Genomic DNA, 25,667 nt, shown 5'->3' with positions numbered 1-25,667 from the left:
ACACTGTTGTTTCAAGGGAGCTGATTTTTACTCATACAAAACCAACAACAAATGTGGAACTAATATAATGCAAGTAGAAGAGCACATGCTTTGTGTGCAAAAGATGCAATGCCTCGCATCTCCCTGCCTCAAACCCTGAAGAGCCACTGCAACTCAGTGTGGACAGTACTGAGCTAGATGGACCAATGGTTTGACTCTGAATAACACAACTTCCTATGTTTACAAGTAATAGCTTTGCAACCTACCGGTAAATGAGCTAGTTTTAGAAATTGTTTATGGGAAATCTTGATACCTCTTGAACATGAAGGTTTTACCAACAACATCCAAATTTGGAAGGTGCACCCAACCTTCTGTATATACCAGTACATTCCAGAATACAGCACTGAAAAATGCCATTGCAATTTTATGTCAATTTCCTTAAGTATTTTCTTTGAAGGTATATAATATTTATAAAGGCTCTTAATATTGTTTTTTATTTATAAAAAACTGTATACACCAGTTTGTCATAAATAGATATCAAAACCATAGAATAAAACCATAAAAAGTTACAAACAGACATCAATTAACCTTTGCGGAAGGATGTTTTCTTAGCTGCCTGTATAGCCTGGTGGAATAGAAAAGTTTTCAGCAGGCATTTAAAAGTTGGCAAAGAAGACACCTGTTGAATCTCTATTGGCAGAGTATTCTACAGGACTGGGCCAATGACCCTACATGCACAGTTTCTTGTTGTCAAATGAGCCTCAGCAAATTGAGGAATGACCAATAAGGCTCCTGCAGATTATTTCATTAATCAAGCTGGGATATAAGGGTTCAGGTGATCCCTGAGGTACCCTGGACCAGAGTTGTTTGGGGCTTTGTAAATTAATACAAGAATCTTGAACCTGGCTTGGTAGTAGATGGGCAGCCAATGCAGGTGTTTTAACAATGGTGTCACATGAGTCAGCTTAGCCCAGTGGTTTGATCGACCAATGCATTGCTTGGATCCTGCAATCGCCCACAGTGGTTTGAAACCTGCGGGTGCTACATGGCTTAAAAAATAACAATGGTCTCACATGTTGTTGACCGGATGCTGCCGTCAGCAATCTGGCGGCTGCACTGTGCACCAGCTGGAGCTTCCAAACTAGACCCAAGGGCAGCCCCACATATTGGACTACAAGTCACACTGAGGGATTGTTGTATATTTGATGTGATTAGAAGGGTGGTCTGATGCTAAGACATAGTACTACTTTTGCTTTTATTAAATATACAACATTGCTATACTAAAGACATCAACTTTCCAGACATGAGGATAGGTCAGTAATCTGTATGGAAGTGTATCACTCATGTCACATTAGAGCAGGAATGGAGAATGTCAGGCCCAGAGGCCAAATGTGGTCCTTGAGGAATCTCCATCTGGCCTTTGGAACTCCACCCCAAACCTGCTCTATGCACACGCAGCCTTGAGAGTGTCAATGGACTGTAATAATGGCTCTTGCTATTATATCTGACTTTATTGAGGCTATTGTACAAAAGCTAACTTAGTTGTGCTACCCACTTTTGGCTCTGGCATGCAGCCTTGAAAGGCTGCCCACAAGAGAATGTGGTTCTCAGGCTGAAAGACATCTCTGCATCCCCAGGGGTGGAGCAAGGGTGGGGCGTTGGGGGCGTCTGGTTGCTCCCAAAAAATTGTCTTTCTGTCTCTGCACCACAACACTGCTTTGGAGCGACTTCTTTCTGATTGGTGGTTAAAATGACTAATGGATGGTGCTGGTGCTTGAACAGGTGCTTAACAAAAAAAGGTTTTTTTAAATAAATAAATAAATTCTTGAAAAGATTATAACTCCCAGCACCCTTAACAAACTACAGCTTCCTGGCTGCTGCTCTTTCTAGGTGCTTTAAATGTATGGTGTGCACTCAGCCTAAGCCTAGACTCCACTTTCTTGAGCCTTTTGTCAATTTTTTTTCGGGGGGGGGGGAGTGGGGAAGATTCCATCACTCCAGTTTCCTTCCAAATATTAGAATATTAGAATTTTCCCCCTTAATTTTAGAACAGTTTCCTGCAGTGATGGCTGCTGTGGGGTTTGTGTTTCAGCATTAATATTGCACTGACCGCTCTGTAGACATGGGTGTTTGAACAAGCTAGGCTCTCCCCTTCTTGCAAAGCATCTGGAAGCAAGCAAGGGTGCATGGCTAGCATTGTTCCAGGGCTTAATTGCATTAAACAGGCTGATCTGCCAGAGAAATCAGTGCTTGCACCCCCGGTGGGTGGATCGGTAAAAAAGCTGATCAACTATGGTGTCCCCTGTGCAACCTTCCCTTAAAAAAGCTCAACAACTTTGGGGTATCCTCTGTAAAAAAAGGGGGGATCAGTGGGGGGGGGATGACCAAAAAAAAATCACACCCGGGTACCAATTTACCTTGCTACGCCACTGTGCATCCCTACTTCAAAGGGCCTGATAAGATCCCTGGGACATCGGTTTAGCAATCCTGGTCTATGAAGAAGAACCAATTCCATGAGACAATTGCAGTTAAGTGGTACATACATTGTTTAATGAAATAGATAAACAATGTAATTTTACCCTATTCTAGTCATTCAGCGGGTGCAACCCTACAAGGCAATACAAGCCAATAATCTCTGATTCAAGCAGCCTGGACTTCCTCCTTCACACTGCCTATGTACACTCTCCCACTCACTCTGCCCCCAGTTCAATCCCACTGCTGATTTGGGAAGCCATGTACACACATTAGCCACCACCCACATCTATCTTGTGTTTTCTGTATGGGTTTTTCCTGAACCAGCTTCAAACCAGCAGCAAGAAAGAACTACCTCACTGTGTTTTAAGCTAGTAACCATGTGCACAGACACTGACTACCACAGGCTACCCCTAATTAAGCCATTACTCTTGCTTGCTGTAGAGCCATGTAAGATGAAGAAATGAGACGTGCCAAATTACCAAACACTGCATTTTCCACAAGACTTCAAATGCTAAATTCCCAAAGCAGAAACAACATCTCTATTACTAAATCCTGACATTTCTTGAAACTCTTGAAAAACCCACTTTAAAATGACCCAAATCACATTTATAGTCTCACTTTGGGGGGGGGGATATAGCCCACATACACAAAAGTCTCAGTTTGATATTCTTCATTATCTGTATTTTAGTACCAAAAAAATGTACTTTGTACTAAACATAGTCATTGTAAAATGTGTTTTGAAAGGAAAACACATAGTATTCAAATATTTTATTCCAATTGCTACAGCGGGGATGTTATTTATAAGTGCCTAACAGCTAGGAAAAGATTTTAAACATGGGCCTGCAGAGAGATATATAATCAGTTATGATTATTGCAAAGTACCTTCACGAATTTATAGGTGTAAAGTACTTTGATCTTCACTTGTATTGTCTGTTACATAAATGCTAAACAGTTAAATATAGGAAAATCTTTTATTTTTTTAAGGTAGAAAATCTCAGTTATAAACATAGTTCAGAAATTCACTTTAGGTTTGTAATTAGCAGTTAAACGATGCCTCAGTGAAATGCAATTAAATTTAGTTAAACAAAATAAGAGTTCTCAAAGAAAGTGATTTGAGAAGAATAAGAAAGTTCAGTGAGAAGCACAAACAACAAATACCACAGGGCCAATTTGCAAATGAAAACCCAGAAAAAAATCTCAGAGATGTGGGGCATCTCTCAGCTGCTTTTGTTCCTTTTCTTGACTGCTCTCATTATTCTTTTTGGCAGAACTGCAGCTTATGCAGCTGCAGACTTTCCCAATCCAATGCCTGCTGTTGCCCTTTCTTGACTGGGTAGCAAAGCAAAATCACCCAACTGCACTCATGATAGACCCTAGCCAAAGCTGGCTACTTATCCAGCCTTCTCTGGAGGATGGATTCAGTTACTCCTAAGTACCAACAGAACACATTTCACATCAGCCGATCAACAGAAACAGAACAGAACATCACTAACTGCAATACTGCAAGGTGGTTTCAATCTGAAAGTGTATTGGGGGAAGGGGAGTGGAATTGAAAAGGACAATGAAGAGAAAGAGTGCTTTGATTCTCCACCCCTATCAGTGTATTGTAACTTTTCCAGAAGTATATTTGACAGTAAAAAAAAAAAAGGAGAGAGAGAGTGTACCGCAAACCTAGTAACTATTAAAACTGTATTAACAAAGCATGTTTCCAAGACGAGCAACTTAAGTGCACCTTAAATCCTTCTGGTGGGATTCAAGTGTACATACTTAGCACAATGTAAACCAAATACAGCAATTTTCTAAAAGTGAGTTTTTTAAACAACACTTATAAAGCAGTATAACAGCAGAGGAAGCATTCACATTGAAGCCTTGCAGAGAAATGTGTTTATTTTGTCACAGGCATTGCCCCACATTACTCCAGTGGTCTTTCTAACCTGGAAGCCAGGCTGGATTAAGCTCATCTTCAGAATGCCAATGTTAACACACTTTAAGCACTCAACAGCTTTAAAAAAAAAATGACACTGGCTTGACTGGCACTGGGAACAAGTATCAGCAATATTTGCCTTCACATATTCAACTTTCTCTCCAGAACCACAGGACAGAAAGATTTAAAGCTTGGATTTCATGTTTTTTTGGAAGCCAAATCAAAATTAGATGCATTATTTGTCTCCACCCCTTACAGTTCCTCACAAGTAATATTTATCAGCTAATCAAAACTTGTAAAACAAAAATTGAATACCTGCTAGAAAAACAATATACTGGTGCCAGGACTCAGCTGGTCATCAAAGATTGCCTGCAATACAAACTATGGTGTAATCCTACAGAGCTGCATGGCTGAGTGCTGTGTGTGTGCAAGAGAGAGACAGAAACAGAGAACTCCTTGTAAGCTGCATCCCCTTAGTAGGAGACCGTGCAGGGGGCACATGCCTGCAGCAAGGCAGTGCCAGAAACCAACGTGAGTGGGTCTAGAAACAAAAGCAGGCAGAACAGTGGATGTGACTCCTACCTTTGTGCAGTAGGCTACAATCCAGCCACGCAAGTCAGAGGGATGTAGACACACACACACACACACAAAATCTTTCTACATTAAGGCAAGCAAGAGACATTATCACAGTTCAAGGACACTATTCAGCCAGGTGAAAGCGTTCAGGAGGGGAAGGGAAAAGACCTGTGAAGGATGTGCTCTGAAGAAAGGGGTGTGGTCTTTGGAGAGTCGGGAGGGCCCAACAGAGAGGATTATGGGTCAGCATTTGGCCATGGGGCTCAGGCTCCCCCATTCCTGGTTTATGCTCTTAGGAAGCGTATAGTTAAGCAGTGTTGCCACAGAAAAATTACACAGTCACTAGTTGGCAAGACTCTGGCTGCTTTAAATTAAAGCTGAATGGTTTATTGCTAATAGTTAAATTAAAACCTCTGCTTCACCACAGATGCTGCCTTGATAGCAAGGTCAGAAAAAGATGAGGAGCAATTTCCATATAGATTGAACAACACTGCAAGATCAGATAGAATGTAGATGAGTCAATTCAAAAATGCAGAGGGAAATAAACAGTGTTTAAGAAACAAAGGAATTGTCAGAGAACATTAGTTTTGTGAAAGATAATACAGTACCGGTATGTGGTGACATGGATTCATTCCATTATCTGGGTTCGAAGGAGTAAAGAGTAAGTGGCAATCGCCTCCCAGCCTCTTTCTGCCAACCTTCCACTTGCAGGAAGTTGGGATCTATGCACGCTCTGGTTTTAATGACTATCACTAGTACTATACCAGAGAGAGGTTTGGCTTTAGCATTTACTAGTGTAATTTACTGCACCAGCGCTAAGTAAGCATAATGAATCATGAACCTTGTAAATAATCTTTTAAAGGGTATATAAACTCTTGAAAATGTCCATGTATGAATGTTTCAAGATCAGCAGTGATCTAGCATTTTAATTGTTCAAGATTAAAATTCTCAGTCATCATTTCCCTTTGTTTCTGCTCATGGCAACGTTTTGTGTGCACAGGCATTTTTTAAAAATAAACCTTTCATACAATCATGCATATAGAACCCTAATTTCTGATCCTTAAACTAATCTCAGTAACAGAAGAAAAGCACAGAAAACATATACTGTATATTAACCTGCAAATATTTAAGTTACCTAGGCAACTGCAAAAAAGTACAGTGATACCTCGAGTTACAAACACCTTAGGTTACAAACACTTCAGGTTACAGACTCCACTAACCCGGAAGTAGTACCTCAGGTTAAGAACTTTACCTCAGAATGAGAACAGAAATCATGCAACGGCGGTGTGGCGGCAGCGGGAGGCCCCATTAGCTAAAGTGGTACCTCATGTTAAGAACAGTTTCAGGTTAAGAATGGACCTCTGGACCTACCACTGTACTTGAAAATGAAAGGAGACGGGGCACAGAAAGCAATATAGAATTTACATCAAGGAGGCAGATCCCCCTATCAATCTAGGTATTTAATTTTACTATATAGGTATTCCCCCCCCTCCTTTCCCTTCAGTGAGTTCAGAATGATGTACATGAGATCATTCCCATTTTATCCTCACAACCACTCTATATTAGGCAGCTTGAGGCAAGAGCTCAAGGTTACCAGATGAGCTTCTTTTGGTCAGAGCAGGACTTTGAACCTAAGTCTTCAAAGCCCACACCCAGCTACACCTAGGTCACTCTCCCTCACCCCAGTTAGAGTCCTTTATTGCTCACAATCTATTTCCATTTTCTCTACAAGCATACTTCAAAACCACGCTCTCTTATGTTCTCACAAACATAACATAGGAAATGTGAAGTGGCATCCTAGATGTGCACATAAAATGAGGACTACTACATTCTTGCAAGGGACTCAGGTGGTGCTGTGGTCTAAATCACAGAGCCTAGGGCTTGCCAATCAGAAGGTCGGTGGTTCGAATCCCCACAACGGGGTGAGCTCCCGTTGCTCGGTCCCAGCTCCTGCCCACCTTAGCAGTTTGAAAGCACATCAAAGTGCAAGTAGATAAATAGGTACTGCTCCGGCGGGAAGGTAAACGGCGTTTCCGTGCACTGCTCTGGTTCGTCAGAAGCGGCTTAGTCATGCTGGCCACATGACCCGGAATCTATCTGCAGACAAATGCCAGCTCCCTCCGCCTATAGAGTGAGATAAGCGCCACAACCCCAGAGTCGTCCACGACTGGACCTAACAGTCAGGGGTACCTTTATATTCTTGCAATTATGAATTTATGAGATATATTACAGTATATATATTATTACGATTCTGGGATGCAATATAGTTTACATAACAAAGTGTTGCTAGATTGACCCAACAACGTTGAGAACAAAGAAAACAATCACTTTAACTATTGTTATATCATCACATTTGTGCATATGACATATTTTTTTGTGGAAAACAACATGGTTCTTAAAAGCCTAGGTGGACCGAAACCATTCACCCTCAAGACTGAAGTATATAAGTTCTTAAATCACCTTAAAACTACAAGAATAGAGAAACTGGTGCACTGCCACCCTATGAAACCAAATACACAGCAGTGTTCCTTCAAGATATTTGTTATAGAACAAAATATTGACAACAGGATTTCTGAAGTCACACCACATATGCACAAGTCTTTTGGTTGTTTACAGTATTTCAGTACCTTTTGAAAACTAATTGTTCATTAAGCTTAAGCTGCACAAGACTAAGAATTCTTCTGAGTTCAAAGCAAGATCAGATGGACATGTGAGCTGACAAGGCACAAAGTCTGAAATTTATTGCCCATGCACGATTAGTATTTTTAATGGAAAAACAATGCTATATTTGGATCAACATTTCTTTTTGAGGCATATTTTAATATAAATAAATAAATAAATAAGCCTGGTTACAATATTTGCCTAACTTTGCTGGGAGGAGGATTGAAGCAATCTTTTGCAAAAGGAGTTAAATGTTATCTAAAATTTCATATACACTACACTGTATCATATGCACTGTATACCTTTCACAGAAGTACCATGAACTTTAAAACTTACGTAGAAGAGGTCAAAAGAGAGAGAATTGGAAATAGGAAAGAAAATAAAGCAGTAAGTGACTCAGCAATAAATAAATAGATAAAAAATTATTTAGAGCAGTCTTCCCCAACATGGAGCCCTCCAGATATTCTGGACTGTTCATCCTGCACAGCTTCTCCAAATCCAGCACCCACATTAATGTTCTAATTGCTTAACTTTAGAAGCAAACACTATGATATTTTGTACATCTCAACAAAACCAACATTTGTCTGCATATATAGAATCAAAATGCAGCTGATTGCTAAGATAGCAAAACTGGTGTTCTTGAAGGTTTTCTGAATTAAACTGGTATTGAAGAAAGAGTAGCAAGGCACAACAAAATACTTATTTTTAGTTCTGCACTTGAATATTTTATAGTGCTATTAAAATCTTAATTTCCAACACTTTTAATTAAAACACAAAGTGAACCTTTGCAAAATTTCAGGTTTTCAGCCTTCAAAGACGTTATGCTGTTGCAACTAAAAACAATGAGGCAACCAAATTACCTGCATTCTGTTCTTACAACCTGGGAGTGGCAACTTGTGATATTTGGGCTTTTGCCCAAATGTGTACAGCAGCATTATGTTTCCAAGAATACATACTTGTTTTTACTCACGCCCCAACAGCTCCGGGGGGGGGGGGGATCTCCAAATACTAAACACTTAAAAGTTTGTCAGCCATGAATGTGACCAAAGAACAGAGTGAATGCTGTACTGTATCCATGACAGAAATTCTACAAAGCTTCACTCTCAAATTCCCTGGCCAGACAAATCATCTGCAAAAGTAAAAGCTCCATAAAGTGAGATCCAACACAAAACAGAATAGGATCTTATGCTGGTCTCAAAAATAGCCCATTTACAGAGTTTTTGCTCTACATTTCCTACCGTTCATCTTGCTCTGGAACAAATTCCAGCATTCCAGCCATATTCTCAACATTAAAGTATTTTCTTTTCATCTCAAACAGAAGCTTTACCCATATATGCATACTGTACTTAAGACCAGTGCTTTTTTTCTGGGGGGACACAGGGGTATGCATACCCCTAAACATTTTGTGAATCTAATTTTGGCCTCATTGAGGGGCAGTATTTCAATATGAGTAGGAAAATGAGAGTATCCCTAAACATTTTTTAAAGAAAAAAGCACTGCTTAAGACTATCATACTTAGGTATTTTATACTGATTTGATCGTTGGTGCCTTCAGAATAGAGATAGGCAGAGATGCTCTAAAATGTTTTCATCTGAAGAAAGTGTTTCAGAAGCGGGGCAAGTGAGGAACCAACATGTACCCCTCACAAATCTTCTACATCATGCAATCTGCAAGATAACCAGTAATTATAGGTAGCTGCACAGAGATGATCGTTGCTTTTGGCAACAGTCTCCTATAAGCAATATATCATTGTGTTCCTGGTGGCAAATTTTGATGTAGCTGTTCCTAAAAAAATAATAAACTAAATTGGCTTAGCATGTAGCAACCAAGGAGTCTGACAGGTTCTATGCACCTGTTTGATTCCTCCAGTTTCCTGAGACACACCTTCAGTTGAGCAGGTGCAACTGTGTTCTGACAAGTCTGAAAAAATGGAGGAAGGAGCTAGTCCTGACTAGCATCATTCCAGGTAACATTCAATTTACATAAATATCTGGGAACCCATTCAAATGTCAGGTTTCACTGTACAAAATGCAAAAAGGTAAGGGTAACTATTAGTAAGCAGTCACTACAACCACCAGCAGGACAGCAAAATGGAACCCTTGGGATAGGGACTGGTATGCTGAATTTCAAAGTTTCATGCCAAAGCTGAGCTTTAGAACTTGTGCTGTAATAATATAGAATGAAGCGTCCCTGAAGTGATTTGGGAGTGGATTTCCCAAGCAGATTTCCCTGGGCACCAGGTAACCACAGCAATGGCTATGCCATACTTCTGGAATTAGAGGACAAGACTCTTCTTGATTCTCATAACTTCCCCACCCCTTGCCTTTTTACAATTTAAGACTAAAATAGAAAGGTGTCAGCCTTTTCTCCTGTACAGTTCAGTTTAGGACTGAGACAAACTTGATATAGGCACAAGTGAAGTGCTTACCCATGTAAACATTTCACACATGCCTATCTCATATACATGCATCTACCAAATGGAGAAGCACCTAGAATGACAGGTTCTGGGACAACTTTGTTCACTACAGTGCTCAGGAATGAAACTCACCAGGTGGTTTGGGGGGCACACACTGTAAACCTAATCTACCTCATAGGGTGATTGGGGAATAAAATGCGGGCAGGATAAAGAAAATAATGCACACCACAAGAAAAGTGTGTGCAGAGGTCTAAAAAAAAATGTAGTAAATAATTACAATTAGCTTGAGGTTGCCAGCTATGTCCAGGCCTCTGAAAGCTTATGAGTACTAAATGCTACATGTGAGTGGTTTGTTCCATATGGCAAGTTGATTTGAACAAGGCAGCTTCTAGAGTAGGCCTCCTTCCCATGGTGTCTTTCAGCCATTTACAGCTGCACAGGTGCCTGGGGCTAACGCTTCCCACTGTCTGTGCGCGCCTGCGTCAAATCTAGAGTAATTTAAGGGCCGAGGGAAAGGCGCTTTGCACATGCTCAGAAACCCCCTTTTGAACTGCACTACAACTTCGCATCTTCCAGAGTGGAGACCAAGCATTGAAAACAGTGGCGCCCACCTTTCCCCCCCCCCCAGCCGGCCCCAATCCTCGCCTCCCTCTTGCTCTCAAGTCACCCCTCCCGCTATCTTCGCGCGTAGCTGGAGGAGGGGCGAGATGGAGGCGTGTGAAAGCGCACGCTTCGCCCCCAAGTGGCTCCCCTCCTGGCCCGGGAGAGCTCAGGCACCTGCTGCCCTCGCCTGGCAAGCCAAGCTCCTCCCCGGCCAGCCGGCGCTCGCTCGCTCGCTCTCGTCCTTCCTCACCTGTCCCGCGGGTCCACCCAGCTGGTGGTCTTGGTGGCGTGGTCGATGTAGTAGACTTTGCCGTCGTAGTCGCGAGCTTCCTCCCAGCCCTCGGGCAAAGGCAGCTCCTGCCTGGGCATCTCCTCCTCCTCCTTCTCCGCCGCTGCCGCCGCCGGCAGCAGCAGCAGACAGACAGACCGAGCGAGCCCGGCAGCGGCCCCATGCAAAGAGCTCAGAAACCCCCCGCCCAGCCCAGCAGCTGGAACGGCGGGCCGGGGCGAGGGGCCGCAGCGGGCCGCGGGGCGAGAGCGAGGCAGCCGGCGGGGCAGGAGCCTCGCATCCTCAGCCGGGCAGCGCCAGGGGCAGGGGCGCGCGCGAGTTCGATTCCTCTAGGTGTTGCAAGCGGCGCCGGAGAGCCCCGTCGAGCCTCGCTCTGTCCGTCCCCACCAGGAGCAAAGGGCAACCCGGCTCCCCTCTTTCCCCTTTGCCGGGCAAGTTCCCCCGAGCCCGAGAGCTGCAAGGACAGCGCTAGTCCTTCGACGGGGCCAAGCCCACCACGCTCCCCGCCAGGCTTTCTCTTGTGCCGCCAGCCGAGCTCCCTCTCCGTCGAATGGCTCCGGCGAGAGACGCTCACAATGCTGAGCCTGCCTCCCAGGTTCCTTCTTTCCCCTCCTCCTCCTCCCCTTCTCACGCCGGTGCTACTGTAATGCAGGTAGTAGAGCCGCCTCAACCTTACATGGCGCGCGCGCACACTAGCACGCAGAGGGGAATGTGTCGGAGGCTGCTATTACCGCAAAGACGGCCAGCCGCTGGAGACAAGCCCCGCCGCCGCCGCCGCCGCCGCCTCCTACTGCTCCTGCCTAGACTGAGCGAGGAGCTGAGAATCCACGGGGAGCCTTAGATACTCCCCAGCCTCTGGCCAAGTTGGGAGAGGCCGAACCTGGAAAGAACGGGGAGGAACGCGGCGGGGGGGGAGGGGAGTTGCACAGAGGCAACTGGGGAGGACGCGCTTCCCCACTGCCAGTATTTGCGGACAGCGGGAGGTGAGTTCTCAGGCTGCTTGGGGGAAACGGGGGGAGGCGGTTCACCCCCCCCCCCAGCATCTCGCTCTATGCGAAGTCTCTGAACTGAGAAGGAGACCTGAGGAGTCCACTCCTTAACGTGGCTGCCTCGTTGGGTCCGAGACAGGTTGCCGTCGAGGAAGCAGGCGGCACCAAGGCGACGGGGGAAAAAGGGGAAGACGCACTCGAGAGACGTCGGGATGGACGGGGGTCATGGCAGGGCCCCTGTTGTCAGTCGAAGAGGGGGAAAGAGGCTCGGAGGTGCTGCCGGCTTTACCCCGGGGAAAACATCGAAGAGCCTTGTGACAAAGTTGTCACAAGGCTCTTCGATGTCTTCGAATAATTAATTAATTAATTATTAATTACCTTGAGCTTTGAGGCGCGACTCTCCACTTCAGCAAAGGACTGCAGCTTACCCCTACACCATAAGAAATTGGTAACTTTCTTTCAAGGTGCCACAGGACTTTGTTTTTGCTGCAGCTATCCTCAGGGGAATTTTCCATATACCTTTCTGCAGACATACCGGTACCTGGAAAATAAATTTATTTCATCAAAAATATCCATGTGGTCAGAACTGTTAGTCTTGAAGACACTACATGGAAATTTTCCCAGCAAGTGCCCCCACATTTCCAGATGTACAACAGAACACACACACACACCCTACGCATAGGAGCACCAGCCTTGTGTATCACCACAAGCATGTGCCAAAGGTTGGGGGGGGGGGAGAGAGTTTCTGTATATCCTGAAAAATTACACTGATTTATAACGCAACACTGTTTATAAATGCTTTCAATTTCACAGATCTTCAGACTGAACAAACATTGTTTAAGCTGCCCATTTCATGGGAAACTACAACTGAAGTGGAAATACTGAGCACACTCAAGGATGGCATTTGCATTACCTATGCTCAGCTGTCAGTGTCACACAAATGCAGCAAACTTTAAAATAACTTAAACCATTATGCCAACCACAGATGCCATGGCAAGTGCACGACTCCACCAATCACAAGGATGCACCAGAAGAAAGCGCCTCTGCATATGGAGGAAGAGCACCAGTAATGACCACTTATTTTGTCAGGTTGCCCTTCACCTCGTCACTGCAGTTCTTGTCTCATAATAAAGCTGAACAATCTGATTTAGAACAGATATTAAGGTCCCTGTTGCCATTTGCCGACACCATTATTTTTATAATAAATGTATTTTTCAACTCCAATAATAAAAATTGATTCCTCCACTCCTTGTAGTTCTTTAGTTTTGTTTTTTAATATTCAAGACAAAGTTTTAATTCATTGCTCCCCCCCCCAATGTTTTAAAATTCTGGTAAGGGCCATCCATTTAAGTCAGTGGTTTTCAACTAGTGTGCCGTGGCACAAAGGTGCCTTGAATGATGGTCAGGGATGCTGTGGGCAACACTGGCCTCCATCCCTCTTTCCTCCCCCGCCCCCTCTGATGCCCTCTTGCATCTCTGCCTCCCAAAGGCTTGTGCAGCTGTTTGTTGCAGCAGCCCTGGCTACAAGCTCTGTAGGCGAATGGTGCCGGCCAGGGGGTGCTGGTTGCCAGGTGCTGAGGCGGCCTTGGAGTAAGCAAGCAAGCAAGCAAGCAAGCAAGCAAGCAAGCGGCAAGGAAGCCCAGCCAGCCAGTCCACCAGTCCTTGCTGTTGGGAATGCACAGACAAGTCCCAGGCCCCTGTGGGGCAGTGTGAAGAGGCACCTCTCTACAGGGCAGCTCAGAGACCAGGGGCGGCAGCAACAGCTGCCCAGAAGACTCCCAAGGCTGAAGGAACACTCCACAAGGGAGGGTGTTCAAAAAAGAGTGAGAGGCTGCCAGCTCTGCAGGCAAGGGGTGACATAACTGGGCTCCTGAGCCCCACAGGGTTGCCACAGAAAGAATGTAGTTGCTCAAGGGAGCTGTGGACTCAAAAAGGTTGAAAACCTCTGATTTAAGTGTATCTGATAGAATTAGTTGTGTTTTACAGGGATAGAATCCTATGCATGTTTACCCACATGTGTCATGTCACTACACAGGAGCACAGTCTTAATTGTTCATCTTATCACTGACAGTCACAACAAAAGAATTTGACATTTTCAAAATATGTTTGAATTATGAAGTAATAGACAGGTGACTCTTGGCTCATGTACAAATAAGGCAGAGGGTGGATGATTCAGTGGTATAATAGTTTTTACCTATGTAAAAGGGAGTGTTGTTTACTATACAGAACAGGGAACTTGCTGTGAATTCCTAGCAACCTGCCACTGTGTGTAATACTGACTAGTTTACCATGTGATGAATGCAAATATCAACCTAGGTATACAACGGACAACCTAGACTCAATTAACTGGAGTTGTCATTTCTTGATTTCTATGTTTTCCTACAATAACTTAATTGAAGTGTGCATGCACATGAAAGCTCATACCAATAACAAACTTAGTTGGTCTCTAAGGTGCTAGTGGAAGGAATTTTTTAAATTTAATTGTAATTGGCATTTCTGATTTCTCTATTTTCCACCAATTGATAAAGATATTATTGCTGCTCTTCCCTAGGCCAGTATGTTTTGTTTCTTCCCAACTTCTTTGTCTTTAAAACACTCCCAGGGAAACACACACCTCACCCCACTGAGGTGCTGTGGCAGAATGGAACAAAAGGATATTCCTTCAGCAGTGGACAGGAAAAGGCACCATCTGCTTACGTCAAGCCATAATAATGTTATGTGATTTGAAAACAAAACATCTGTTTATTTAATACCGAATCTTCAAGGACCAACATAGCATAATCTAAACAATCTCAATAAATTTTAATCCAGTGTCATTGTTGTTTTTAACACAGGGGCAGCTCCCTGCTAGTTACCCCTACAAGGCCTGCCAGATCTAGGTGAGTATGAGCTCTGTGTATTGCTTTGGTCTCCATAGTGCTTGAAAAGCCATGCAGATAAGAATGCCTAATACTTTGTTTGCTATTATCTTTGTTGTACAGAATGAAGGGAGACTCTCCCACTGTTGACTCCTCAGCTATTCCTGTATTGTGGTAGGTAAAGGTAAAGGTACCCCTGACCATTAGGTCCAGTTGCAGATGACTCTGGGGTTGCGGTGCTCATCTCGCTTTATTGGCCGAGGGAGCCGGCGTACAGCTTCCGGGTCATGTGGCCAGCATGACTAAGCCGCTTTTGGTGTACCAGAGCAGTGCACTGAAACGCCGTTTACCTTCCTGCTGCAGCAGTACCTATTTATCTACTTGCACTTTGACATGCTTTCGAACTGCTAGTTTGGCAGGATTTGGGACCGAACAACAGGCATTCACCCCGTATTGGGGATTCGAACCGCCGACCTTCTGATCAGCAAGCCCTAGGCTCAGTGGTTTAGACCACAGCGCCACCTGCTTTGTAGTACCTCTCCCTAATTGGCTGCTGTTTTGCTTTGGAGTATTTTTTTTGGGGGGGGGTGTTACATAGAGCATGGCTGGCCATCTTACATGCTGAAAATGGATGAGGTTCATTTTGAATGATTAAATATGATAATATTGTTATGAGTTTGTGGGTGTCGGACGTCTAATCCCTGGGTCCAGCAAGTGTTAAAATCAGGCCAGGCTAGCCTCCTGGTGAGGTGTAGGGAGAACAAAAGAAGAGGCTTTGTGGGAGATGCAAATGACTGGGTGTCCTCCCTCAACACCCAGATAGTGAGAACAAATAAAGCCTGGATTTTAGGGAATTTTAGGGTTTGCTGTGATGTGACCTAGAGGGGAAAGTTGCAGGCTGGAAAGGCAGAGAGCCATGGCTGATTTCTGTTTGAATCCAAGGCTGTGGCTATGGGAGAAACAAAGCCATTTGGGGTGTTCATATTGTGAACCCCTCCATTGTAGGCTCAGGTTGTATATATGTATGTGTAACTAAACCATGTATCATAAAGACACACCACTGTCTCCACTGTTTCTCATTTCTAAAAAGAAGCACGAACTCTGGGTAAGCTCCTGGAACTCCTGGAATCTTACACCGCTCAGAGATTGGTGTGGCATGCAACAATATATTAGCAGACAGGCCATCACAGAGCAAACTAATGCACCATGAAGCAGGCGGATGAGAATTTAACAGTAAGTAATAGTATGTTTGGAATGAGTGGTCATTTGTATGAGAAGAGTTTGTTACATGTGCCCAAGACTAGCGTCCTTTCTTCCATCCTGGTTCTGTATCTATGAAGCCTCAAATCTCATCCCCACCTATTTCATCTTGCTCTGATGTGAAGTTATCTCAACTCTCTGTGTCTCCTGAGTGCATTAGAAGCAATCCTTCCTGGAAGACTACTCTGTGGGGATGTAGGGGGTGCTTACAATCTTTCTTTAATCACTCAACATTTAAAAAGCTATTGGTACAAATTCTATCCCTACCCGCAAATGCATGCAGTAACTCTGACAATTCATATTCTGACTGGCTAGTCTTTAAATCCTCCCCCTTTTCTCTTAATCCTGATTTGGTAAATTTTCAACTCTCATAGCACATCCAGGTGTATGCATATGATTCTCTTTTGGAGAAATTGTAGCATTGCATGACCCGGCATGGAACACAGTTCCTGCTTCTCCTTTTTTTCAACAAACAACATATATCAGTCTCTGTTTTGAAAAAGTACTTGTGGATCACTACTTATGTCACTGAAGAACCTTTTTAGCCATAACTTCTAAACCAGCGATCCAGTATTTTCTACTTTTTAAGTGTTTGGCTGCTTTTTATAAGCATTGTTTTAAACACTGTGCAAATTCTAATATCTGTATATAAATAAACTCTTGCTCTTCAACTGCATTCTGTGCCTTGTGAAATTCCCGTCTGCCTTCCCAGGTTGCTACTGAGTCTTATTACCAGGCTTGCTTCCTATATAATACAGGTAATGGAGGATTTTAGTAAAGTGACTCTGGAGACCTGATGAATGTCCAGAGTGGTTACAATGTACTGAATTTTAAAGTAAGTTTTGGTCCTTTGGGAAACTACGGTAATAAACAGGCTGGGAGTAGACAGGAAGTTTAAAGAGAAACTCTGTGTCCCTTATTTTTGTCACAAGCAGGAAGTATTGGATATATTACTCCCCGCCCCCGCCCCCCAGCAACATCTTGTATGCCCTCCTGCTGTGGAATGTGATTGCAGTAGAAGTTGATGGATGGATGTTTAGAAAGATATAGCATCACTTCATTCTACCTACCCCGAAGGATGGGAAATGGAGGAAGCATTCGGCCAAGGGTTATTCCCCTGAAGTTAGTTGTCCTGGCCAAGAGATAACCTCGCTGTCAATCCATGGACTTGAGTTTTGTATACTAAACAGAGAAACAGGATATGCTAAAGAAACCTATGCTTAAGAGATCTGTTTCATGACACAATGTATCACTTCTACTTGCCTAACACATAATCTAGGGGAATCCCAGTAATCATAGCTCTCTCTCTCTCTCTCTCTCTCTCTCTCTCTCTCTGTGTGTGTGTGTGTGTGTGTGTTGTGTGTATGAGTGTGCTTTTTTCTGGGGGGATGCAGGGGTACACATACCCCTAAACATTTTGTGAATCTAAGTTTGGCCTCATTGATGGGCAGTATTTCATTGAGTAGGAAAATGAGCGTACCTCAAATAATAATAATAATAATATTTATTATTTGTACCCCGCCCATCTGGCTGGATTTCCCCAGCCACTCTGGGCGGCTTCCAACAGAAACCAAATACAACAATATCAAACATTAAAAACTTCCCTAAAAAGGGCTGCCTTCAGGTTTTTTCTGAATGTCAGGTAGTTGTTTATTTCCCTGACCTGTGATGGGAGGGCGTTCCACAGGGCGGGCGCCACTACCGAGAAGGCCCTCTGCCTGGTTCCCTGTAGTTTTGCTTCTCGCAGTGAGGGAACAGACAGAAGGCCCTCGGCGCTGGATCTCAGTGTCCGGGCTGAATGATGGGGGTGGAGACGCTCCTTCAGGTATACAGGACCGAGGCCGTTTAGGGCTTTAAAGGTCAGCACCAACACTTTGAATTGTGCTCGGAAACGTACTGGGAGCCAATGCAGATCTCTCAGGACCGGTGTTATGTGGTCTCGGCGGCCACTCCCAGTCACCAGTCTAGCTGCCGCATTTTGGATTAATTGCAGTTTCCGGGTCACCTTCAAAGGCAGCCCCACATAGAGCGCATTGCAGTAGTCCAAGCGGGAGATAACCAGAGCATGCACCACTTTGGTGAGACAGTCCGCGGGCAGGTAGGGTCTCAGCCTGCGTACCAGGTGGAGCTGGTAGACAGCTGCCCTGGATACAGAATTAACCTGCGCTTCCATGGACAGCTGTGAGTCCAAAATGACTCCCAGGCTGCGCACCTGGTCCTTCAGGGGCACAGTTACCCCATTCAGGACCAGGGAATCCTCCACACCTGCCCTCCTCCTGTCCCCCAAGAACAGTACTTCTGTCTTGTCAGGATTCAACCTCAATCTGTTAGCCGCCATCCATCCTCCAACCGCCTCCAGGCACTCACACAGGACCTTCACGGCCTTCACTGGTTCTGATTTGAAAGAGAGGTAGAGCTGGGTATCATCCGCATACTGATGAACACCCAGCCCAAACCCCCTGATGATCTCTCCCAGCGGCTTCATATAGATATTAAAAAGCATGGGGGAGAGGACAGAACCCTGAGGCACCCCACAAGTGAGAGCCCAGGGGTCTGAACACTCATCCCCCACCACCACTTTCTGAACACGGCCCAGGAGGAAGGAGCGGAACCACTGTATAACAGTGCCTCCAGCTCCCAACCCCTCTAGCCGGTCTAGAAGGATGTTATGGTCGATGGTGTCAAAGGCCGCTGAGAGATCCAGCAGAACTAGGAAACAGCTCTCACCTTTGTCCCTAGCCCGCCGGAGATCATCGACCAGCGCGACCAAGGCGGTTTCAGTCATTTTTTAGAAAAAAGGACTCTCTCTCTCTCTCTGTGTGTGTGTGTGTGTGTGTATTCTCATTGTTGGCCTGGAAACAAGGTAGGTTATATGTGATATTAAGCCCAATATTAGTTTTCAGATCTGTGTGTTCATTGTTGTGGTCCTCAAATCCACTTTCACTGCTTGAAGTGGAAAACTTTGGGTTGTGATGACTTCATGTCAGACATCCCTTCTTATTACATTTTACTTGGAGAGAAAAGCAGAGGAGATGAAGGCTACTGTTTTGGACAGGTGTAATATCTATCCCATAATATGCAGTTCTGTGCTCAGTGCTGCTCCAATAAAAAGAAGGGGGGGGGAGAGCACAGAGGTGCTATGAAGCCCAGTGGCAACATAGTCAAAAACTTTTTAAAAAACAAAAATCCAAAAAATACACCTCCACCTTTACTGGAAAGGAGTAGGCCTTGGGATGTCATAACCTGTTAAGTACAGAGCAAACATCACTCAGTGAAGCACCCTCTTCCTATGGAATGTGTGTCAGGCATGCACCTGCTCTGGAGGCATGAGTCATGTGGAATTTAAGTGACAGGGCTTGGCTGGTGATTGTTAAGTAACTCAGCAGCCTGTTTGTTCTGCATCGCCTTTGTAATCATTAGTACTTTGTACACCTGCAGTAGAAATTTCTATCACTCTACAATTAGGTCTGTAGCAAGGGAAATACTTAATTCCTTACCACTAAAACCTACAGATGTTAGAAGGGCAACCAGTTGTTTCTACTGTTGATGTAAGACTCTCTCAGCAATGTGGATAAAAAAGACTATGGAATCAAGTATCTTGTGTTGGCCCCAAGCTCTCACTTACTGTACAATTATTTCATTAGGGGAAATATGGGAGGGGGGCCTGCAAAGTGAGGACCTTAATGCTTCCCAGGCGCTGATATCCTATTCAGGCACACATTGCATGTATGAATGGTTTAGTGAGCTTACTTTCTGTCTTGCAGTCTATCAGTAATGGGTGTTGGTGGTGTGATTTGGAAAGAGATAGAATTCATATTTGAGAATAAAGTTATCTGCTTTATCCTCTTTCCTATTAACTTGCTGTCTCAGTTTTAAAAAAAAGGTTCCCCCCCCCCACCATGCATAGAGCAAGAGAGCCTTACTAAGTAGGTCTATCTATCCTCTGACATATTGATCATAGCGGTCAACTTTTCCCTTTTCTTGCGAGGAATCCTATTCGGAATAAGGGAATTTCCCTTTTAAAAAAGGGAAAAGTTGACAGCTATGATATTGATCCAAAAGTGAAACATTTTTACGGGGTACAGATTTCAAGTGCATGGTGGCAGCAACTTGAGGCCATTTGCTTTGGATACGGAGGACACTGAGTGTAGGATAATGTGGTCAATTGATCAGGAAAACAACTGTCCCAGCTATTCATTGTGTCAACAGGTAAAGCATTTCCTGGAACAAAAAACATTTTCGCTCCCGAATGCCGCAAACCTGGAAGTGAGTGTTCCGGTTTGTGAACATTATTTGGAAGCTGAACGTCTGGTGCAGCTTCCGCAGCTTCCAATTGCATGCAGGAAGCTCCTGCAGACAATTTGAACCTGCACCTTGGTTATCAAACATTTTGGAAGTTGAACAGATTTCGGGAACAGATTCCATTCAACTTCTGAGGTACAACTGAATTTGCTTTTATGCCACACAATGCCTTTTGTACTCTTGAAGATACATAGATGAATGTGTTTTGTCTTTGGTACTTGTCGCCTCCCAAATAAAACTTGTCCTGTGAAAACAACTCAGGCTGCAATCCTAGAGATACTAACTAGGGAGTAATCACCACCGGATACAGGAGGACAAGTCCAACTACATATTGAGAGGGTTGCACTAAGTTTTGTGGCACTTTCAAGGCTAATGCTTAATTGTCTTATTGTGGCATAATATTTCTGCCACAGGACATTTGTGTCTTTAAGCCACCACAATACTTTCCCCCCTCTCTCTCCTCCTGCTTCCTGCTCCTTTATACTGAAGCAGATTAATGTGGCTACTTCTCTGGAATTTGTTCTGTGAAATCTCCTTATATTCTGTGCCACTCAGGAATGGGGGAATGCAAAGGAGTAAATACATTTTCAGCTGAAAGCTATTTATTTGTGTTGCTGGGTCAGATACTGCATTGCCTGCTTGGTGGTTCATTATTGTGCTCTAGCCTCAGTTGGAGGGAATCATATTTAAATTAGTGTGTTTTTTTTAAAAAAAAGCTTGGTGGGTCAGCACTATGGGCACAGATACTGCTGGAATGTACTTTGATTTGGTTTCATTTGTATTGCCTGCTGGTTCATTGTATTTGCTCAGAAGTTAATGAGGAAACTTGGCCAGTCAGAAGTATCTTTCTTGATTGCTAGGACACTTTTTAAATAGCTTCTTACACACACACACACACACACACACACACAAACACACACCCAACACCAACACTCTCTCTTTGGGTTCATCTGCTTGCTTTTAAATATAGGTGTGTGTTTTCTTAAAGATACATTTCACAGCCTTTCACTATGGCAGAATGAAAATAAAATCTCTTGTGCACAAAAAAATATTTGTCAATTACTAATAAAGGAATAACAAGCAAACAGTTACAATCAATTCATGGTTCCTTACTGAAAGTTAATCGGGCAGCATATACTTTTGGAAATATATGAGCCTACTCAGAAGCAAACCCCATTTAATTCAATGAGATTTAATCCCAATGTAAGCGGGCTAAGGATTGCAGTCTATGAGAGTCAATGCTTGCATATAATGGAAACTACCATATGCATGCCAGTCTTTTGGTTATATGGGGAAACATAAGCTACATAAATCAGAACTGTGGATATTAAAAAGCATAAACAAACATACTTCAAATAACTCATTCATTTGTTGACAAAACCAGTTGCAACAGGACACTGTGAACAATGCTAGAAATGGAGCTCTGGGCGGATGGTTCATAGCAACCAGTGTTGCTTAGCACACATGTGGCAATGTTTTAAACTAGGCGTGTAGGTGAAAACCAATGTTGTTTTCTTCTTCCTGTGCAAGATCTTCCCCAGTTTGGACTTGCCCCCTTGCAGAGATGTGCTAGTGTGGCAACTGCTGGGCAAACACAAATAATTTGAACAAATGAAGGATGCTCCAAGGTACTTGCATTCCTGAGCCCTACTAGTTATAGGACTACAGTTGTGGCCATATGTTAAGGGTGGGCTGGCTGAACAACATTCTGCCATTATAATGAGAAATGGTAGGGGCAGTAGGTTCTATGGATTAAAGTGAGGAAATGGTTTGTCTGAATAATATATAACAAGTCTGGGTAAAAGAAGAAATTCTGAGGGTGATCTGGAGAAAGGGGATAAATAATGGCTTGTTTTGAATTAGTTAAACATTTGATGAGTGACTTCATGAATTCACCCTCCTACAAGACCTTGCTGGGGTGGGTTTTCCAGAAACGTTTATCTGTTTTCAGTGCATGTTTTGGGAAACTTTTTGATCAAGGTGAAAAACTACTGCATGCTTTTGTCTAATAGTAGTGGAATATGATTGTAACTTGTATTATTTTGTGGCCAATAATAATCAGCTGGAATTCAGAAGGTTGTCCAAGGCACTTGCTTCATACTAACCTGATAGTTGAGAGAAGAAGAAGAAAAAGGAGGAGAGGATTGAATAGAGTGGCTGGGGAAACCCAACCGGATGGGCAGGGTACAAATAATAAATTATTATATTATTATTATTATGAACAGAATTCCCTAGCTGAGCAGTAGTTTTTCAGTTGGAGCTGAAACCAGCATCAGCAGTTCCCTGCATGGTGAGTAAAGGTGGATGAGAGTCAGAAAAGTTTGGGACGGGCAGGGAAAAGAGCTCTCCCTCATCTGGTGGAAAAGGGTCAGAATCAATAGTGTCATATCTCAGGTTCTACAAAAGTTAGAATATGAGGATTATGGTTCATCCAAGGGAGTCAGCTGTCCCACTTGCCTTTTTTTGAATACATACTGGTCTGTGCTGAGTTTGGGAAGTGGCAGCACAATTCACTGTGTCCAAAAAGTTTATCCTGCAGCTGCCAAGTGCTGCAGATGGACTATGTTATATACTACTGTGCAGGCAGTACACATTTTCAGCTTTAGTGATGTGGGACTCCCCTGAAGACTCAATGTGGGGCTGCCTTCGTAAAGAGCTCAGAAAGTTCAACTGTCTCAAAGAGCCGCAGCCAGACTATTGCTGGGCCTGGTTATGGGAAGCATACGACTATCTTGTTCCAACAGCTCCATGGGCTACCACCCTATTTCTGGGCGCAAGCGAAAGTGCTGGTTATGACCTATAAAGCCCCAATGCAGCTTAGGACTGGGCCATCTGAAAAATTGTATTCCCTCATACAAACTTGCCCATGCTGCAAGATCTTTAAGGGAAGTCTTCTCTCAGCCCCACCATCCTCACAGGCATGCATGGTAGGAATATAGAAGAGGGCCTTCTCAGTGGCTGCCCCAGACTTTGAACTTTTCTAGAGAAGTTAGACTTTCCTCCTGCCAGCAGGTGAAGACCTTTCTATTCCAACAGGTCTTTAGGAATGGACTGTTTTTGAGGAAAGGGCTGGTGCTGTAATATTTTTAATGTTACTGTCTGCATTTAATGGATTTTAAAATACTATTTTAATTCTGTTAGTGTTTAATTACATTTTAATGATTGTTTTTTCCATTGTTTTTATTTTGTTCTATTTTATCTTTGTAAACCACCTTGAGTCCCAGACTAAGAAAAATGTGAAACATAAACAAACAACAACAAACATCTTGTGTCCTGATAACTCAGTCAGGAAACACTAAAATCTTGCATGTCCCCAATTCTTTCACACCATTAATTTGTAGTTAGTTGATAGGTTAAGATCCAATATGAAATCAACCATGGCTCAACTGATGAGAATAAGATCAAAGTTCTCAAGGCCTGATTTACTTCAAGCCCATGAGTCTTTCAAGGTTCTCAAAATAGTAGAACACTGTACTGTTCTGACTGTAGCAGAGGCAACATAGGCTGAGAAAGTTAGCATCATAAAAATAATCATTTGCCTTGTGGAATGATTACACTAAATCAGAGGCTTACAGAAAATAGAGTTAACAATTTCCACATTTGCCAATACAAAATCCAGAATTTCCATGAAGTCTACTAAATGTCATGAAGCAAAGTACTTTTATAAAGATGAGGAAATGCTCATTGTTGGGACTTAAACAAAATATGCTCTGTATTTGTAAATACATGCTTCTTGTCACAAGACATCTGGAATATATTAGTTGCTTCATTTAGTGACCCTCCACAGTCACGCCAACATCCAGCTCTGTCCATTTCCCATGGCTGAGCAAAATGCTTATCTTAAGACTTTTCTTTATAACTTTTAAACAACTCCCTAGTTGCATTATTAAATATTACAGACATGTTTTCCTACATCAAGGTAAATTTTTATGTCGGTCTTCTTGGAAGCATGCAGTGGGACTTCTCTATTCAGTATAGAACTACCTGTAACTTTACTAGGGCTTATCCACACTTACCTTTTGCCTTGCTCTTTGCAGGCAGAGGTTTGCGCTTTAATGTTCTGTGTCCGAGTGCTACTTTCTTTCTGCCCCAGAGCTTTTCCCACAAAAACCTGCTCTTGAAAGGTGAGGGGTAACAAATGGCAATTCAGGCTTTCCATGGATTGCTGTTTGCTCCCATTCAGCTTTAAAGAGCAGGTTTTCACAGGGAAAGCTTCAGAACAAAAATAAAATGGCACTCACAAAGCTTTAAAGCTCAAACCATGGCTGGAAAAAGCAGAGGGAATGTAAGTGTGGGGCTTGGTATAACATGGTGGTGGTGCTAAAGCAGCAGGAAAAGCTACTTCTGCAAAAAGTTTCCCATGTGCAAAGGAATAAAAGGTATAGGAGCTCCTGCATCTGCTGAATATGACCAAGGTGTGAAGGGTAATTCCTTATCTGAAGATCTTGGAAAAGTGTAATAAAATGAAGTAGGATAATTCTAAGGATCTTCACAAGACTGCATTTGCAATGACCCTTGAACAGAGGATATCAACAAGAACCTACTTCAGTCATCACATATTAGCAAACGTGTAGATGCACCTGGAGGAAGTAGCCAGATTCTGAATCGGTCACTTCCAAGCTTTATGCCTTGCTGAAATGGCATGTTTGCTGCCTGCATTTGTTTACCATTTAAAGGGTATGTAATGCGTGAAGCAGCCTTCTTTAAAAGGTAGCTTGTGAGAAAAAGGTTATAATCCTTCTTAGGACATTGTCACATTTTTGTTAACTTAACAAATACATATTTTAAAAAAATATTAAACGACTTCCACATGTGTTTAGTGCAGATGGGTCCAGAGACAATGTCTGGCTTGCCTTCACATACTTTTGATTAATTTATACATGTTTACACAATCAATATTCAAATATGTTGGTAAACATCCACCTACCAAACTACATTCCCCCCCCCCCCAAATGAAACTAGCAAATACTAGCAACACCTTAGTATTGTTTTGGAGGCAAGTGTTTCTCTTCCACTATTTATGCCTGTGTGATTATTGGTTGAATAAAATAAAAGCAAATCAGGTTTCTTTAATGTGAATGAGAATTCTGCCTAGTGTATGTTTACATTACATGTACCAGTTTAAGGGGAAACACTTTATGCAAATGCTATTACTTTTGCATGTGATTTTTTTATTGCTTAAGCCCCTTCTCCACTAAATTTCAGTAACCAACAACACTTGGTGATGGAGGGGCTATAACAGGGATGGCTTATGGCTTGAGAGTTTCCCTGTCATCTTTGCTATTAATTTGCAACAGAGAGCCTCTGAAATGAAAGGTTCAGGCTACTGTTTTCA

The 25,667-nt window shown here is 43.2% G+C and overlaps 1 protein-coding gene across 2 annotated transcripts in view; it reads right to left on the bottom strand.

Annotated features, from left to right (window-relative positions):
- Positions 1-11,183, bottom strand: part of WWC1 (WW and C2 domain containing 1) — a 75,021-nt gene extending 63,838 nt beyond the window's left edge. Inside the window, exon 1 of one of the 2 annotated variants that reach the window (XM_033139837.1) lies at positions 10,885-11,183. In XM_033139837.1, coding sequence (XP_032995728.1) covers positions 10,885-11,086 — 202 coding nt within the window. In that variant the 5' untranslated portion in view covers positions 11,087-11,183. The remainder of the gene's footprint in view (positions 1-10,884) is intronic. The other variant, XM_033139836.1, reaches the window with a different exon arrangement.
- Positions 11,184-25,667: the final 14,484 nt, after the last annotated feature.

The sequence above is a fragment of the Lacerta agilis genome, chromosome 2 (assembly GCF_009819535.1).
Source record: "Lacerta agilis isolate rLacAgi1 chromosome 2, rLacAgi1.pri, whole genome shotgun sequence".
Classification (NCBI taxonomy): Eukaryota; Metazoa; Chordata; class Lepidosauria; order Squamata; family Lacertidae; genus Lacerta; species Lacerta agilis.
Note: the sequence above shows the minus strand (reverse complement) of the source record. Positions and strands in the feature narration are given on the sequence as shown.